This window comes from Zonotrichia albicollis, chromosome 2 (assembly GCF_047830755.1).
Source record: "Zonotrichia albicollis isolate bZonAlb1 chromosome 2, bZonAlb1.hap1, whole genome shotgun sequence".
Taxonomy (NCBI): domain Eukaryota; kingdom Metazoa; phylum Chordata; class Aves; order Passeriformes; family Passerellidae; genus Zonotrichia; species Zonotrichia albicollis.
The window spans coordinates 40321150-40337043 of record NC_133820.1 but is presented as its reverse complement, the minus strand read 5'-3'; the positions used below and the strand labels follow the sequence as shown (position 1 = coordinate 40337043).

The window sequence follows — 15894 nt, the reverse complement described above, 5'->3', positions numbered from 1 at the left end:
CTCCACTCTCTGCTCCAGCTGAGCAGGACAGAGGTGCCCTAGTGAGCCTCTGTGTATTTATTTACAGCAGTATTTACACACGTGTACAGGGTGTCTCCTTCCAGCAGCTGGGCTCAGGCAGTGCCCAGGGGCTGCCCCTCAATCCCAGCCTCTCCAGCCCCCAGCAGCAGCTCCCTGTGGTGCTCTGACCACGAGTTCCTCACGCAGGGCAAAGTGCAAAAGGAGTTTGATGAGGAGACGCGACAGGCTGCGCTGATGAGGTGCAGGATGTGGACAAATCATCACAAACCACTGACACATGACTGGCCCTTTTTATTCCTGTGTGCGATATTTGTTTCTCTGTGTGCCCTAGATCACCCCTGGTTCCTGCCCTAATCACTCCCTGATGAGTCCTGTGCAATCCCCAAATGCTCTTCCCCTGCATCTCATCCTGTGTCCCACACCCCTGCAGACAGCTGCACCCCTAATCCTAAAGGTGCTCTGGGGCTGAGGCTCCCGGGATGGGGCTGGACAGGGTGTTCCTTTCACTAGGTCCTTCATTTGGGTTCCCACCTGCCACTGTGCTCCTGTGCCCCTCGAAATGGGCCTTTATTGGGCTGATGCTCCTGGGATGGGCCTGGAAGCAGCCTGGTGGGTGCTTCTGGGACTCCCTCTCCTGTCATCGTCACCCTGTGCTCCTCTGAGGGTGTGCCATCCAGCTTGTGCCACACAATCTCATGTACGTGTCTGTCGCACCGTACACCGCGGCTGACCAGCAGCCTGTCCGGCCGGGGCCGCCGCTGTGTCCGTGGCTGCGGCGGCATCGCCCGTGGCACAGCGAAATGGCTCCGCTGCTTGCCGCACCCGCAGTGACGCGGTCTGCGGTGGCACCGAGGCCACCGCTAGGGGACCTGCATTAATTAAAGTGGAACCATCAGCCCGCTGCGCTATCCTGGGCCGTAACAGCCCCGGGAACATCCCTGCCCCTTTCAGCGCTTCCCGGCGCGGAGCTCCCTGGCGGCGGCGCTGGCGGGCGGCGCGTTGGGGCCTAACATCGCCGTGACATTGGCGGCTGCTGCGCCATAGCCGCCGCCACAGCTGCCGCCACCTCCGTGTCCCACATACGACACTCCCGGACGGCCGCCGCCACCATCACTCAGGCGGGGAAGGGACGGGGCGCCTCCTCCCCTCTCCCCAAACCCTCCCGGGCGCGGCGCCACCGCCCGTCGCACTACAACTCCCGGCGTGCCCCGTGGCGGGAGAGGCGCGCCCGCGCAGGGGCGCGCGCTGCTTGCCGGGAGCCGTAGTCTTTCCTTCGAGGCCGCGCCATCCTGAGGAGGGCGCCGCCGCCGCCGGCCGGCCTCGCCGGAAGGGCTCTTCCTCCCAGAGGGCGCCGCGGCGCGCCCCGCGCGTGCGCAGTGCCGCTGCCAGCCAGCGCCGGGCAGGCAGGGAGGGAAGGAGGGAGGCAGGGAGGGAGCGGCGCTCGCGCGCCTCGGGCCCGAGAGGAGACAGCGCGGTGCCGCGCTGGGCCGGCAGCAGGTACGGGGGCGGGGGGGAGCCTCGTTACCTCGGCCCCGGCGGAGCGAGCGTGACGGCAGCCGGGCGGTGCGCGGGGCCGCTTCCCCGCGGGAGGAGGGACCGGGCGGGGATCGGCCGCCGGCGGCTCGGATTGTGGCGGGGGGAGGGGAGGCCCGGGGTGCCGCGCGCGGCGGGAGCCCTCTCGCGAACCCCCGGCCCGTGCGCGCGCGCGCGTGCAACAGGCGCGCGGGGGCCGCGCGCGGGGCGGGGCCGGGGCCGGCGCGGCGGGAGCGGCGCGCGCGTGGGCCGGGATCGGGACCGGGACCCGCGGCTGGCGGGGAACCGGGGAGAGGCGGGCCGGTGCTGCTGTGCCCGGGGACAGGCTCCTCGTGCCTGCAGGGACTCTCTCCGGCTTCGGAAGTGACCGCCGTTGGCTGCGCGGAGTCGGGCAACTCCGTGCGGCGGGGACGGGATGGCCCCGGTGGCGCTGCTCCCACCGCGGGACGGGCTGCGAGCAGAGGCAGGGCAGCAGCTGGACGAAGGAACATCTCCCTAAGCTGAGCCAGGGAGGTTTAGCTTGGACACCAGGAGGAATCTCTTCAGGAGAAGCGTGGTTAAGCGTTGGGATGGGCTGCCCAAGGAGACGGCGGAGTCACCGTCCCTGGAGGTGTTTGAGGAAGGGCTGGATGTGGCACTCAGAGCCGTGGTCTGTTTGGCACGGTGGTGTTGGGTCACAGTTGGGCTCGGTGATCTGAGAGGTCTTTTCCAACCTGATTGATTCTATGGAGGGGAAGAGAAACTTCCTCCTGCATCTTCCAAGCTTTTTTTTTTTTTTTTCCACTTGTGGTGTTAGTTGATTTTAAAAAGCTCTGCCATCTCCCTACAAATATCACCCCGTAGCCTCGCATTATCTCACCTGAAATGCTATTTGTTTGGCTGCCTTTATACGATGCAAGTTTAGCGCTGGGTGGCCGTTTCCAGTTGTCCTGTTCCAGAGACTTTGTATGCCACAGAAACTTGTCCCATTCATCGTCTCTGAATCTGTGTTGCCCGTAGCGCGGTCCCTGTAACAATGATTTTAAGCTTTGCCTCTTGAGGGCGTTTCATGAAAATGAAACTCCGGGCTGGAAAGATACGTCATGAGCTGTGAAAATACCGGGCTGCTGTTTCTGCAGAATTCCCAAATGGTGCTGAATGGTGGTGTTTAATGGTCCCTTTATCCTTTATTCACGCTGCTCTTCCTCTGGATTTTTTTTTGTTTGCTGGCGTATTTTCTGCTCTGACTGTTTGATGTTAATGAAAGACTTAACAAAGTTGGGATATGTCAATGAGCTCTCAGGAAATGAGATTGCAACTTTATCCTCAGAAGCTCTTTATTCTAAAGCTATTTTGTATATACCTCTGGCAGTTAGTAGTTAGAGTAGAATTCCCTCCAGCTGTTAATGAAGCACTGTGTAAATTAATAGGTTGTATCAAGCTGATCTTTTGTGTATTTGGCCTTGTTTTTATTGTAACTTCATTGTGTTCTCCTTTCAGTGTTACCACCTGCATTGACATGTGAACTAACTCATTCAAAACGAGTTTTGAAGTTTCTACTTGAGCTGTGGTTGCACCTTTTAATTACCCTTTAGACATACCCATGGGCACAGGGGAGAGGAATTGTAGCTTGAGGCACCGTAACTTAAGATGACACACGAGGTGGAGATTTTTCTCATCGTGGATTTTCTTGTCACAGTCTTTCACACAGATTCAGTGATGCTTCACTCCTGAGAGATGTGACTGTTTTGGGCCCTTGGCATCCCCCACTGAGCCCCAGCTTCAAAGCAGAGTCTTTGTACATCCCATCTCACTCTGACACTGGACCGGGACGTTCACCTCTTGCTGTCAGTGTGCCATGTGCTGATTTTTGCTGAGGTTGTGTTCTCTGTGCTGATGACTTCAGAGCTGGTGTGCTTATGTGGTCCTGTGTATTCAGCTGAGTGCTGGCTCCTGGAGAAGTCCCACTTTAGTCCATTTGGAAAGGGAAAGGCAGCAGCAGCCCATGGCAGCAGCACTGGCTCAAGTCACCACGAGAACTAAAAAGTCCTACAGTCAGTTGTGGCAGTTTCTGAAAGGTTCTTTATAGAAACTTCTAAGTGTAAATGTTTATTTAAGCAGGTTATTCGATAGTCTTATTTCAGCTTCAGTGTTTCTGTACAGTGCTCTTTACTATTTTTAAATTTTTTTTATTTCCTCCCCTTCTGTTGAATAAGCTAACGTTAATAGAATGGTACATTTTATTTTATGGTCCTGTTTCTGCAGGCTTGCTTTAAAATCTTTCTGTTTGTCCCTCAACAGGGTTGTGAATTTTTTCTTTGAAGTATTTCACAAGTTCTTGGGGGGGCTTAATTTCTATCTTTGAGAGCACAAAAGTGTACCTTTAAAGGCAACTAAAAAAGTTCTTAAGTTGCAAATGTAACTTTTATGGCAAGAGGTTGATGGATGTAAACCGGTGCCTCCCTGAAAAACTGAAATCAGGTTTTTCCAAAATAGCATATAGTGCATAAAAATTCCTGAGTTATGTGATTTAGGGCTAGGGGCTTTAATGTTAATTTGCAGCATAACAGAAATAAAAGAGCAGCAAGCAGCAAATAGCTCAATTTATTGCATTTGTTTAAATACTTCTGAAGGCCAGAGGGAGTAGTGAGTGAGCCTGGTAAGTTCTGAGCAAGTCAAGAAAAATAAAAGGCATTAAAGGAATTACACACTTGATGAAATATTCTGAGTGGCTGAAATGTCTGCACTGGAGGTTCTGGAATGATGTAATGGACAAACAAGTTAGAAAGACCAGACCACCTCTTTTTCAGAGAACAAGTGGAAGCTGAACTGATAGAAAAATTATTCAGCTTCATACTAAGGGGTGAAAGCATAATGGATGTACTTGTTTAAATAATATAATAATGCTAATAAAGAAATGCTGATGTAAATTACAGAGAATAGAGGCAGCATTATGATAGCAAGTCACTTTTTTTTCTGCTCTGAAGAAAAAACCCCTCGTCTGTTACAGTTTTTAAAGTCTGTTAAGTAAGTAAGTGGATTAAACTGCTCGATGTTATTTCCAAGAATAAATGTGGGGTTTTCAAGCCAGCAGTGGAATGCAAGGCCTGTAGAAATATCAGTACTTTTAAATTATTGTGGACAAGGTAAAGGGACTCTGGAAAAGTAGAAGAGGTAATTTTAAGCTAAACACTCTAAAAACCTCCACTGAATATGAAATCTGTAGACCAGCAGGACTGGAAATGATATTATGCCACCTCCTGAATGTCTTAAATTGCATTAAACATTGTGCAGCCTTTATCATTCATTTTGGGATAAAAAGTAGATGTAGTCTAAGACAGGTGACAGTAAATTTCCGTTCACCAGAATTGATTTATAAAGGATGTTAGCAGCAGGAAGGTGTGAAAAAGTGTTAGAAAGTTGTGGTAGACTGGACATCACAGGGTCACTTCTGCTGCTCTCTTCATGTTAGACAGGAATAAATGGAGTTCAGTGACAGAAGAAATCTAGTTTGAATAACATGAGCACTTTATTGGAACATAATTAGTGCTTAGTGTCATGAGGAGACAGACACTAAAGCTCATTGGAACTGAGCGAAATGCGGCTGTTCCTGGATGTGTGCAGAACATGATGGACTCTGCGCTTTCAGAGTGTGACATAGGACAAGATTTAGTCAGTCACCTGCTGACAGCAGCTTCCTTGTGATCCATAGGATTTGTTTTCTGTTTTTGTTGGTAGTTCAGATGCTTGTCAGGCTCAGCAGGAGGATTCTTGTGTTCTGTGAGATACCAACTGGTTTGACACACTCAGATCTTTATTTTATTTTATATAAAGTTGAGATTATATGTAAGCGATGTGCTACTTCTAAAACCATAAAATAAATACCTTGTGGCTAAACATCCTGAACATATCTTGAAACAAGGCTTTGTAAGCCTATCAAATTTAGTGCTAAGGTAACACTTGAAAGCAAATTCACCTGTTGAATTAGGAAAATGTGCAAACAAGCCACCTATTAGTGGATCACAAACTGTAGGTATCTATGAGTAAAGTCCAATAGTAATGTTGTGATTAACTTTAGGTTGTTGTGGTTTTTGTCTGAAGTAGGGTGAGATTGCCTCTTAAAAGACACAGGGATTCTTTGTAGAGCTTCCACATGATCCTTTTTTCAGCTGCCTGGTGTTCTCATTCTACCCTTTATTTTGGTTCTGATAAGTTATCAGAGAAGAGAAGAGGTCTCTGTGAATGTGCTCTTGGTTGGGTTCAGGAGCTTTTGGTGGGAGGGGTGTTGGGTGTAACTGGGGTGAGGGAGGCAGAATGAGTGTAACTGAGCTTGAAGTGCCTGTGGGTTTGGGCTTGATTGGCTGATCCCTCAGTGCTGTGTGAGTCCTTCACTGGTGATCCCAAAGCTGGGATGAAATCGGTAGAATTTTGATTTGCTGTTGTTTTGTTGGTTTGCACACATATCTTCCATAGTGCTGAGTCACAGCAAATGATACAATTGTGGCAGGCGGATTTGTCATGGGAAGCATGAGGTAGCTTTGCTGTCAGTGCCTTCTGATATTTCCAACCCTAAACAAAAGCTGCTCGAAACTATAAAGTCAACTTAATTATTAATTTAGTTTATTTTTAACCTAATTTGTTTTAAACTGCCAGAGATTTCTTCATTTCATTGTGTGAAATTCTGAAAGATGCACTCTTCTTCACTCATAAATTATGTTTAGGGTAAGTTAGGATTTTGGAAATGTGAGGGTGATCTGTTTTTCTGACAGATGACTGTCAAATGTGGTTTTTCAAGCAGTCCCTCTTTTAGATATGACCTTACAGAAAATACGTAGTTGGCCAGCCCATCCTGTGAGTGCAGGGAGCATGTGCTGTAATCTTGATCAAAATACAAATGTATCTCTTCTTCAGAAGAAAAACAGATTACATTTTCACTTGGCATACAGGAATAATCACTTCTGTAGTTTCATATGGATGGGCACATTTACGTGAGGTTATTTTTTTTTAATGTCAGTATAATCCTGTGTGGCTGAATAGTTTAATTCCTCATCACTTGCTTCTTTGTGTTATGACTTGTGGGACCTTTTGGTTTCAGGTTGATTGTGGACTGTGGGGTTATAGAAATGAAGGTGAGGGTTTTTTTAATTAAACAGATTTATTGCACTGTTGTGTCTTTGAACACAGTAAAGGAATTTTGTGTTTTCAAGTCAGAAAGTCTCAGTTAACAAATTTGAAGATGTTTTAATTTTAAATTGACCTGGCTTTGACAGTCAGTTTTTTTACCTTCTCACTCAAGTTAAAAGCTTTCTGGAACTTTGAAAACTATCAAAGTTAAGTCAAAGTGGACCTTTTAAAAATAGAGCTCAAAACATCTTGTAAATATCTTCATGGTGGTAAATGTATGGTGAAGTGCTAGATACACACTATATAATCTTTTATTGAGCATGTTGCCTTCTAAAACTGTTTTCCAGTAAACCTTGTAAATGCATTACTTCTTAATCTGTTCAGCAATGTTTCTTCAAAAAAGAGAGGAAAAAAAAGCGCATAATCCTCAAACTTTTAAAAATTAGTTGTCCAGCTCTGTGGCTGTCAGTGGGTTTAACAAGTAATACAGGCTGATGTGCCAGATCAGTTTCTCAGATGTGCCTAGATTACCAATTCTAGGTAATTCTGTTTCTGTTAGTGATTGCTTTCTTTATGCAACCAGAAATATATTTCCTTGATTTTTTTTTCCCCTATGGGTTTTTTTTTTTAGTGTAAAGAAGATCAGGAGCTGGCAAGCTGATGTTGACCTGGTTTTAAGTACATCTCTTAAAAAGTATGTACTTTTTTTGTAAGGACAGAAGATCTTTCTGAGTTACCTGGAGATATAATCAGTATACCCTTCAAGATCAGTAATTTTGCAGAGATACCTTTGATGTGGTAGTTGTTTTTCTTTACTTTAGCCAACTTTTCAGCCTTTTTTCTGTTTGTGGATAGGAAAGTCAGGATGAGGTGGGAAATGTCACATCCCTGCACATTTGACAGAAGTGTCTCAACATTGTTCAGATAGCACACAATGTATTCTCCCCCTTTTTTTTTGCCTTTGAGCAATATTAATGTTTGTAATTTTTCTGTAATATCACATTCCATGTTGTGCAATGTTGTCTGTCTTTTAGGTATTGTATTAATTATTTTAGGGATATTCTTATTTTTAAGCAAGAACCAATCCAACTTGCCAAGTGGTCTAGAGGTAGAACATGACAACTTAGCCATAGATTAGGTGGGTTAGTACTTGTTTTGCTATTTCACAGGGTTATAAAAGTGCTAGAACAGAAACAATTGTGAATTAAGACTTACCACTGGGCAGGAAAAAACCCTAAGAGGACTAGGAAGCCTGCAGAATAAAGCAGATTTGAAAGATATGGAAATGGGCAGCAGTTCCATGAAGAAATCCACTTCTTAATTCCATTTTTTAACAGAAAGTCTCTTAAAGTCTGAGCATTTCAAGGCTATACATTCTATTCATGTCTGGCCACCATTCTTATGTTGCATTTGAAGCTCCTTTAATCTTCTGGCTTTTTGGATAGCAGAGGGTGGTGATTCCTTTTCTTCTCCATTGTTCTTGTATGCTGGTTGCGCTAGGACTGTGGATCCCTGCTGTTGGGCTGTTGCAGCTTTCATAAACCACAGAAAATGGAATTCACAGGATTGTTTTGTTTCCTTGTTAGGGCTGGAGCAAAACTTACTTTACAGGTCTTTACAAATACTGTAACTGCTGATTTTATAGCAGTGTTTCCCAGTCCTCTTTTACAGCTAGAGAAAGGTAAGCAGCAGTCTTGGAAATTGGCTGTGCTTTGCTTGAACAATAGCTTTTTGTAGTTGAGATGATTAAATGTCCTTTCTTGTAGATGTCCTGAGCTTTACAAGAGTCTGAGGACAGAGAGAAAGTAAAACCCCTGTCCCTCAGGTGGTGTGGGTGCTTCTGCTGGTGGGCATTCCCACAGACCCCTGTAAGCCAGCACGGTTTGTCAAACAGCTTTGCATTAGAAGTTGGTACACCCTCATCCAAGTGTTTGTCTGACTGAGCTGGCTTTTGAAAAACAGGAGACAGCAGTGAAGAGAGAAGTCAATCTGTTGATTTCCTTTATTTTTCTTTTTCTCTCAGATAACACTGTCAACAGTATAGAGACTTGGTGGATGTGTTTTCATCTCTGTAGGATGATGCCAAATGTAGGATTTTGCTCTAGAAGTTTTTCCAGGGAAATAACATTAATCCCAGGTGATACTTTTATCATTCTATGCCCTGTATTGTGCTGCTTTCAGGTTGGCTTTTTAAATTGGATAGGTTTTCTAGTCTCACATGGAAGAGTGTCAGAAGGTGATGTATCCTGTAATCAGAGCTCAGTGAATTGCTCAAACATCTGTCCAGGCTGTGCTGTAGGTATTTGGCTTGATGTCAAGAAGTGTGATTGTAAGGAAACTTCTTCTCTAGGACATGTAGAATCTCATGGCAGAGCCAGTAAACAAACTAAAATCTCCTTGGAAGTAAAGCTTTTGTGCATTTCTTCCCTTGAATAATTCCAGCTTCTCTCAGTGCTTGACAGTGCTGTTTCTAACACGAGTTGTCCTTTCAGGGCTGATGGTGCCTCTTGTGTCTTTTCTGTGTCTCTGTGGCAGCAATCTAGAGGAGAGGCAGCAGTGTGACAGCACAACAGAGCTCCCAAGTCTGCCTTCAGTGACTCCTTTCCTTCTGACAGCCACCTTAGTTAGGAAACTCTCATAATATGGCAAATGTACTCTCATAATATGTACTCTCATAATATGGCAAATCATGGGTATTTTGATAATTTTTTATCACACTGTTTCTCTTCAAACTCATATTCTGCCTTAATTTTGAAGTCTTCCCCTTCTGACCTATTCCCATTGTGAGGTAGAATGTCATGTATAGATCTACTCTTCTGAAACACATTTTTTTTTCATATTTTTGCCCCTATTTCCAAAGAAGGAAAGTCTGTCTCTAACAGTCTTTAATATCAAGACTGTATTTGGTATTCTTTTTTTCATTATGTATACGTGGTACATATATGCTATTACATGTGTAAAAAATGGTGTATATATATATAAAATTATACAGTTCTTGATTTGTAAAGGTTTTATTTTTACATCTGGGTACCTCTGATGTGTGAAATATCCAAGAGTGTTAGTCACAAGATATTCCTTCTGGCAAAGCCCTTAAGTCTAGTGGCAGTGATAGCTGATTTAAGAAGGCAGGGAGTTCATTTTTATTCCTATCTAAATGATTGCTTGGGACAAGGTAGGTCATGGCAGTAAGTGACTCTGTATTTCCCAGTGCTTCAGAGTTTCTTTGACTTGATGAGCCAGGAGAAATGCAGAACTTCTTATTCCCCTAAAAACGTGTGCTTAGAATACATCCACATTTGGTACAGTTCTCTTCTCAATCAGCAAAGATTTGGGATCATGTTTGCCACATGGAAATGCAGGCATCCATGAATAGTGGGTTTAATTTTGCTAAAATTTGTGTTTATGCAGAAAAATTGAGAAGGAGAAAGTGTCATATGGGGCTTGAGAGGTGTTGCACAAAAGCCCAAGAAATACACCATGAAAATTCCTTACCAGGTCTCCAGAGGTTTTTAGCTGTAGCCAGGAGTATCAAAAATGTGGACAATGCTGTGCTATCTTTAGGAAAGAAAAGATGGGTAGAACATTTCCATGACAACCACCACAGATTTTCTCCAGAAGTAGCATTAATTTTGACAATGCAGAGAAAATCCAGGGTTTGCTGTTTACTGCAAAGGTGAACTTGTAGTAACCACTGAAAGATTTTCAGCTAAGTCACACCAAAGCTGCTGAAAACCAGAGAGACAATTTGAAGTTGTTTTGCTTCTGTGGTTTAGTCTGGGGAAAAAGCTACATCCTCAAAAATGGAGGAGGAGATTTATAGCAAACAGTCCTTGGATGACTGTAACAGCTAAGATAGAGTTGTTACATTTTTAATCCTAAAAAGCCATTGTGTGCTCACACATTTGAATAGGTCCAAAGATGCTGTCAGTATGTGTGGGTTGGATGGAATCCTTGATGCACTCGTTGAATTTTTCACCAGTAGTCAGGAAACAATAAAAGAATGGTAAAGAAAGAATTGATTTTAAGATAGCTTCAGGAAGTAAGAATTACTTCTAGGAAATAACTATGAGTTTAACAGTTATAGAGATCAGACAGACAGGTGTATAAAATAGGTGTGTGGCTTTGTGCTGGGATTTCATTTACTACCAGTGATGGCCTAGCATAAAATAAGGTATTGAACCCATCTCTAGTTGGATTGGTAACTTGTCAGTGATGAAGAGAGCTTAATCTTTTCACCTTTAATGAAAGAAACTCTCTTCCTAGTAATTTGGTGGTAGGTGTTTGCACTCCCAGATAAAAGACAATATACTATTTTGAAAGGATTTTAAGTGTACAGTTTACTCATGAAATAGAGGAAGGGGTTAGTCAGCCAAGTGAGCTGTCTCGAAAGTCAGAAATAAGCATAGTCAAAACCTGCAGCTACAGCTTGTAGAGGGTGTAAGAAAGATAATACCTGTGAAGCTGTTGAGTAGAGGGCTTGCACTAAAGTCAGAGAAAGAATTCAAATAAATCCTGTACCTGTATTTTCAATAAGTGAAACAATGGTTTAGGGTACAACAGGAGGGGCTAAGAGAACTCTGAGAGGAAAATGGAAATTATTACCTTAAAGACAGAAGCAAAATTAACTGAAAGAAAATCAGTGTGTGAATGGGGAATGAAGGGAGAAACTGCGTTAATAAGTACAGTGAGGAAGAATACACTTAAGGAAAATGACTTATGATGAAGTTGCTTGTGTCATTGGTGTTTAGAAACATTGGGACATTATATGGAAGCTGCATAATAGAAATTAGATGAAATTCAGTATCAAGGGTTGAAGATGTTCCCTGTCAAGAATTCAATTAAATTAAGAACTTTTAGGTATTGAAAGTGAAGGTGTGAAATGACCACAGGAGTTTATCAAAGGAGTTACCAAAGTCCTGAAATCCCAATTAAAGGCAAATGCGGTCGTATGAGTGGGAGAAGACAGACTTCAGACAAAAATGGAGAATTTTTAATAACACTGTGAAGATGTTATCTGGGCTGTAGTGTATGCCTGTGTTTATTCATGGTCAGGGGCTGAATGACCTGAGTGTCTGCAAAGCCATTTTCATGTTAGGAATGTCCTTCTAGCTTGTGGTTGTCCACTTGGTGTTTGAGTTCAACTTGCTTATTCTAAAATATATAAAATACTTCGTTCAAAATATTTTAGGAAAGAAATTTTGAGTGTTTGTTGATTGAACTTCTTTTTACAGTTAAAATTCCAGGCTTATTCAAATAGTATGTGTGTTTAATATACAGGTAGTAGTCACTTAAACTAAAAATGTGAAGAACATATAATTGCTAAGCATACTGTAAGAATCACGAACACTTGAAGCTCAGACATGTAAACACAGGAAGAAAGGGGTCTCAAAGCTGTTAAGAAAGATGTAGGGAACTTCTGGTGCTGTGGGATTTATCTTTTTGTTGTATTTTTATTTAAAAAACCCTGATTTCAGGAGAACCTTTTCAGCAAAATTAGGCTGCTGAGTTGCTTACCTATCTGCTCAGGTTGCTAATGATGCATTTGGTGCAACCTGTGATTGACTGGCAATCAATGTAGTAGTTCTGTGTCCCTGAACATTTTAAATAATCTTTTAAAATTTTTAAAAAGTTGTCAGAATACAGTAACACTTGAAGTGATGTCCAAAATGTTTTCTGTAAAAGTCAGTTCTGATCATCAGAATTCTTATAAATGGTTGTCAGGTAGTAGCAACTTAAAAAGAGGCTCAAGCAAGAAGCATATTTGAGTATCCTTTTTTTAAATTATTATTATCTTACAACTCTTTGTGCTAACTGAAAGAAGAGTTGTTAGAATAGACTCGATATACATTTGATGTATTTTAAAGAGGAAACCTAAGCTGTTGAGAATCTGTACAGACTCATGTTGCTTAATTTTAAAGTAGAAAATGCACAGGAGATCATTTATCATCTGGTGATTCTGTGCTTATGGAATTTGAAGTGAGTAGCTTATTTAATAGCACACATTAGAGCATTTGAAAGAGACCTTTAAAAGTCCTGTAGAGTAACTTTTAATAAGGTGCAGCTTTCCAAATTCTGTATTACAGGATTTACAATATGTTGGAGACTCTGCATCTCTGTGAAGATGCATGGAAACACTGACGTGTTGAGAATTTGATTCCCAAACTCTTTTGGATTTAAAGGGATGATGTAAGGAGAGAAGCAGCAACAGAATGGGGCACTAAGAGTAGAGACCTGATCCACAGCCATTGCTTTCAGGGGAATGAGTTCTTTCCACACAGTTCTCCATCACTGCTTTATGCTGAGTGACTCCAAAGTGTGGTGTTGTACATGTGCAAATCATCCTGGGCAGCTGTAAATGCCGACCCACTGAGCTACATAAGACAGATGGAAATCACAGACTGAAAAAAGGCCCCTCTGCATAAACAGTGGCAGGATTAGGGATTGGGGGTGGGGAGGAGGGGAACAATAGCACTGCTTTCTTTGCAGGACTCAGCATTTTCAATGGTTAAACCATCTTCACCTAAAATTTTTCTTTTTGTTTCAATTTCCTTGTAGGCCTTGTCAGGATAGGAAGAGCACAGGGTTTCTTCAAGTTTCTTCAACAGGGTTGTGTTGAATTAGCTTAAAATGTTGGATATGAAGTGCAAAAAAAAAGCCCCTGTACTGACATGCAAAGTAAATGAAGATAAAAAGCAGCTAAGACACCTTCACTTTTGAGTAAAAACAGGACTATGTAATTTGGCTAATTCTCTGTGTGGGGAAATGTTAAAATTTTTTAGTATAGTTTTCTTTTTCACCTAGGCTATGTACTCTGGCTTATAGACTTTTGTTCTTAGTAAAATATTTTACTTACTCTCCAGTGAGTGCCTCAAAATGATAAAATAAAAGTTTGTTGGACTGCTGTAAAGAACTGACAGACCAAAATGACAATTCTGTGAAATTTTACTTTCTATCTTCTAAATTTTATTAGAAGTTAAGTGATGGAATACAGGGGGGCACTGGCTGGAAGTTCATGGCTACAGAGTTTAAGGGGTGGACCCAATATAAAATGATGCATTGTTGAAGGGTAATTTTGTCTTCTTTTTTAAATTGCGTTGTGAAGGAATCATGACGACCTCAGGAAAAGAGAATTTCCGGCTGAAGAGCTACAAGAACAAATCTCTAAACCCTGACGAGATGCGTCGCAGGCGGGAGGAAGAGGGTCTGCAGCTACGGAAGCAAAAGAGAGAGGAGCAGGTAACACACAGCAGTCTGTGAGCAGTCCTTACACAGTCCTGGCTTGCAGTAGCTCTGATTCTCTGCTTCTCCCAAACCCCTTCGTGGTTGTTCTGCCCTCCAAATTCATATGCAGTCAGTCTGAAATCAGAATCACTTGCACACTTCAGTGCCTCTTCTGCAGGCTCTGCAAGGCATAGAGTGAGTGCTCCTCAGTCACTCAGGAGTCACATTGGCCAGAGCAGCTTGAGGGTCAGACAAAACTGTCTGACCAGTTGCTGTAGCCTCTCCAGCTCTTCTCAGGACATCTTAAACTGGGTACCTTCTCTAAGTCATAGCAACCAAATTCTGCTCATCCCAGTATAATAACCTCTGTAAGATCATCCTCCAGAGCCCTCTTTGCCACCGTAACTGGACTGTCAGAGCCCCTGCAGGTGTTCTGTGAGGATGTGTAACGCACAGGAATTTATCAGGTCTCTGAACCCCAGCATCCTCTGCAAGAAGGGAATGGTGTGGAAGATAAAGAGCTTGTAGATGGAGGCAGATGGTAAAGAAGAGGACATCAGTGAACAGTTTTCCAGAACTGTTAGGAACCAATATTTTAGGACATTGCTGTTTTCATTTACTCCATGGCTAACCTTTCTCCATATGCTGTCAGTTGAAGTCCTGTAGCCAGTGTACTGTCTTCTCTCAGGTCATAGCATGTGTAGTTTTTATAGCAGCCTAATGCAACATGCTGTGTATATATTGGCTATGTAATATATATAAAATATATATATATATATGTATGTTAAATATTTTCTCTCTTTAGTTGTTTAAACGCCGAAATGTTGCAACGGCTGAGGAAGAAACGGAGGAGGAAGTGATGTCAGATGGGGGCTTCCATGAGGCTCAGATGAACAACATGGAGATGACTTCTGTAAGTGATGGGAAATGAATAGTGTTGGTTGAAGCTGGGCAAGTCTGATGTGCTGTGACGTGATGGAAATGAAATTCCAGAATGATGTGAAGAATGCATTCAGAGATGGATAACTCTGAAACACCCATGTCAATGAACCACCCTGAAACAGATTACTTGAGAGAAAAATGCCAGGAATGTATAGCAAGTGATTTTTCAGAGGATATGTGCTCAAGAAAATAAAATAAAATGTCATTGTCCTGGCAGGCTGATCACTTCCTGGATTTAGTGCTCACCATTATGGGTGATTCTATCAAATGTTGCCCAGAGTTTTTATAATCTGAAATTCATACTGCTTGAAGCATAAATATACAAATCAGGCAGTGTGTTATTGCAGTTCACAAAGTTAAAAAGGGGCTTGGTGGAAAGCTTTCTTAGCAGACTTTCAAGTGGCACAATTTTTAACCTAAGTGTTGGAAATACTGCTAGACCTAGCTTAACTGTCTGCATGAGGCCTTGAACCCCTTTCTGTGCTAGAATTTAAAACTACAGAAGAATATTTCTTGTGGAAATTAGACTTTTTTACTTTCTCTCTGGAAAGAAAAATGGTAAAGGTTTCAGTTCTACAACAGAAAAGTTTAAGGGAAGTGCAGTTCTCACTTAAAAGTGTTGCTGATCTTCACAGTGTCTGTGTTCAGAGTATGCAAGTGATGTTTCCATAGAAATCAGGCTGAGCTATAGATGGTTATATGTGCCTTGAAAATTACTGGGAAACAGAGAAATGCTTATAAACAGTGTGGTAGATCAATAATAGAATATATGGTTTTACTCTTCAGTATAGTATTCAAATATTGGGCAAGTCTTAAATACCATTAATCATTTGTGTGGAAGCTTATATTAAACAAATAGAGAGTAAAAAGTAAGGAAAGGGTTTTGCCTAATTGATAGATAGTGTCATTACACAGTTTGCTGTGTTAAATGCCATTAATTTCAGGCTCTTAACAGTTGGAGCTGTTGGCTGTTACAGACAACGCTTAAGTATTTTCAGCACTGTCATCTGTCTCCCTGTCTGTCTAAGGGTTGGGTTCAGATGGATCTGAAGATTAGATTAGAAGTGGAAGAAA

General features: G+C 42.8%; 1 protein-coding gene across 1 annotated transcript in view; it reads left to right on the top strand.

Annotated features, from left to right (window-relative positions):
- The first annotated feature begins 1358 nt into the window (after nt 1-1358).
- The window catches only part of KPNA1 (karyopherin subunit alpha 1), a 51122-nt gene continuing 36586 nt past the window's right edge, over nt 1359-15894 (top strand). The window contains exons 1-3 of the mRNA XM_074534812.1: nt 1359-1518; nt 13760-13893; nt 14684-14791. Of these exons, the coding sequence (XP_074390913.1) occupies nt 13765-13893; nt 14684-14791 (237 nt within the window). The 5' untranslated portion in view covers nt 1359-1518; nt 13760-13764. The remainder of the gene's footprint in view (nt 1519-13759; nt 13894-14683; nt 14792-15894) is intronic.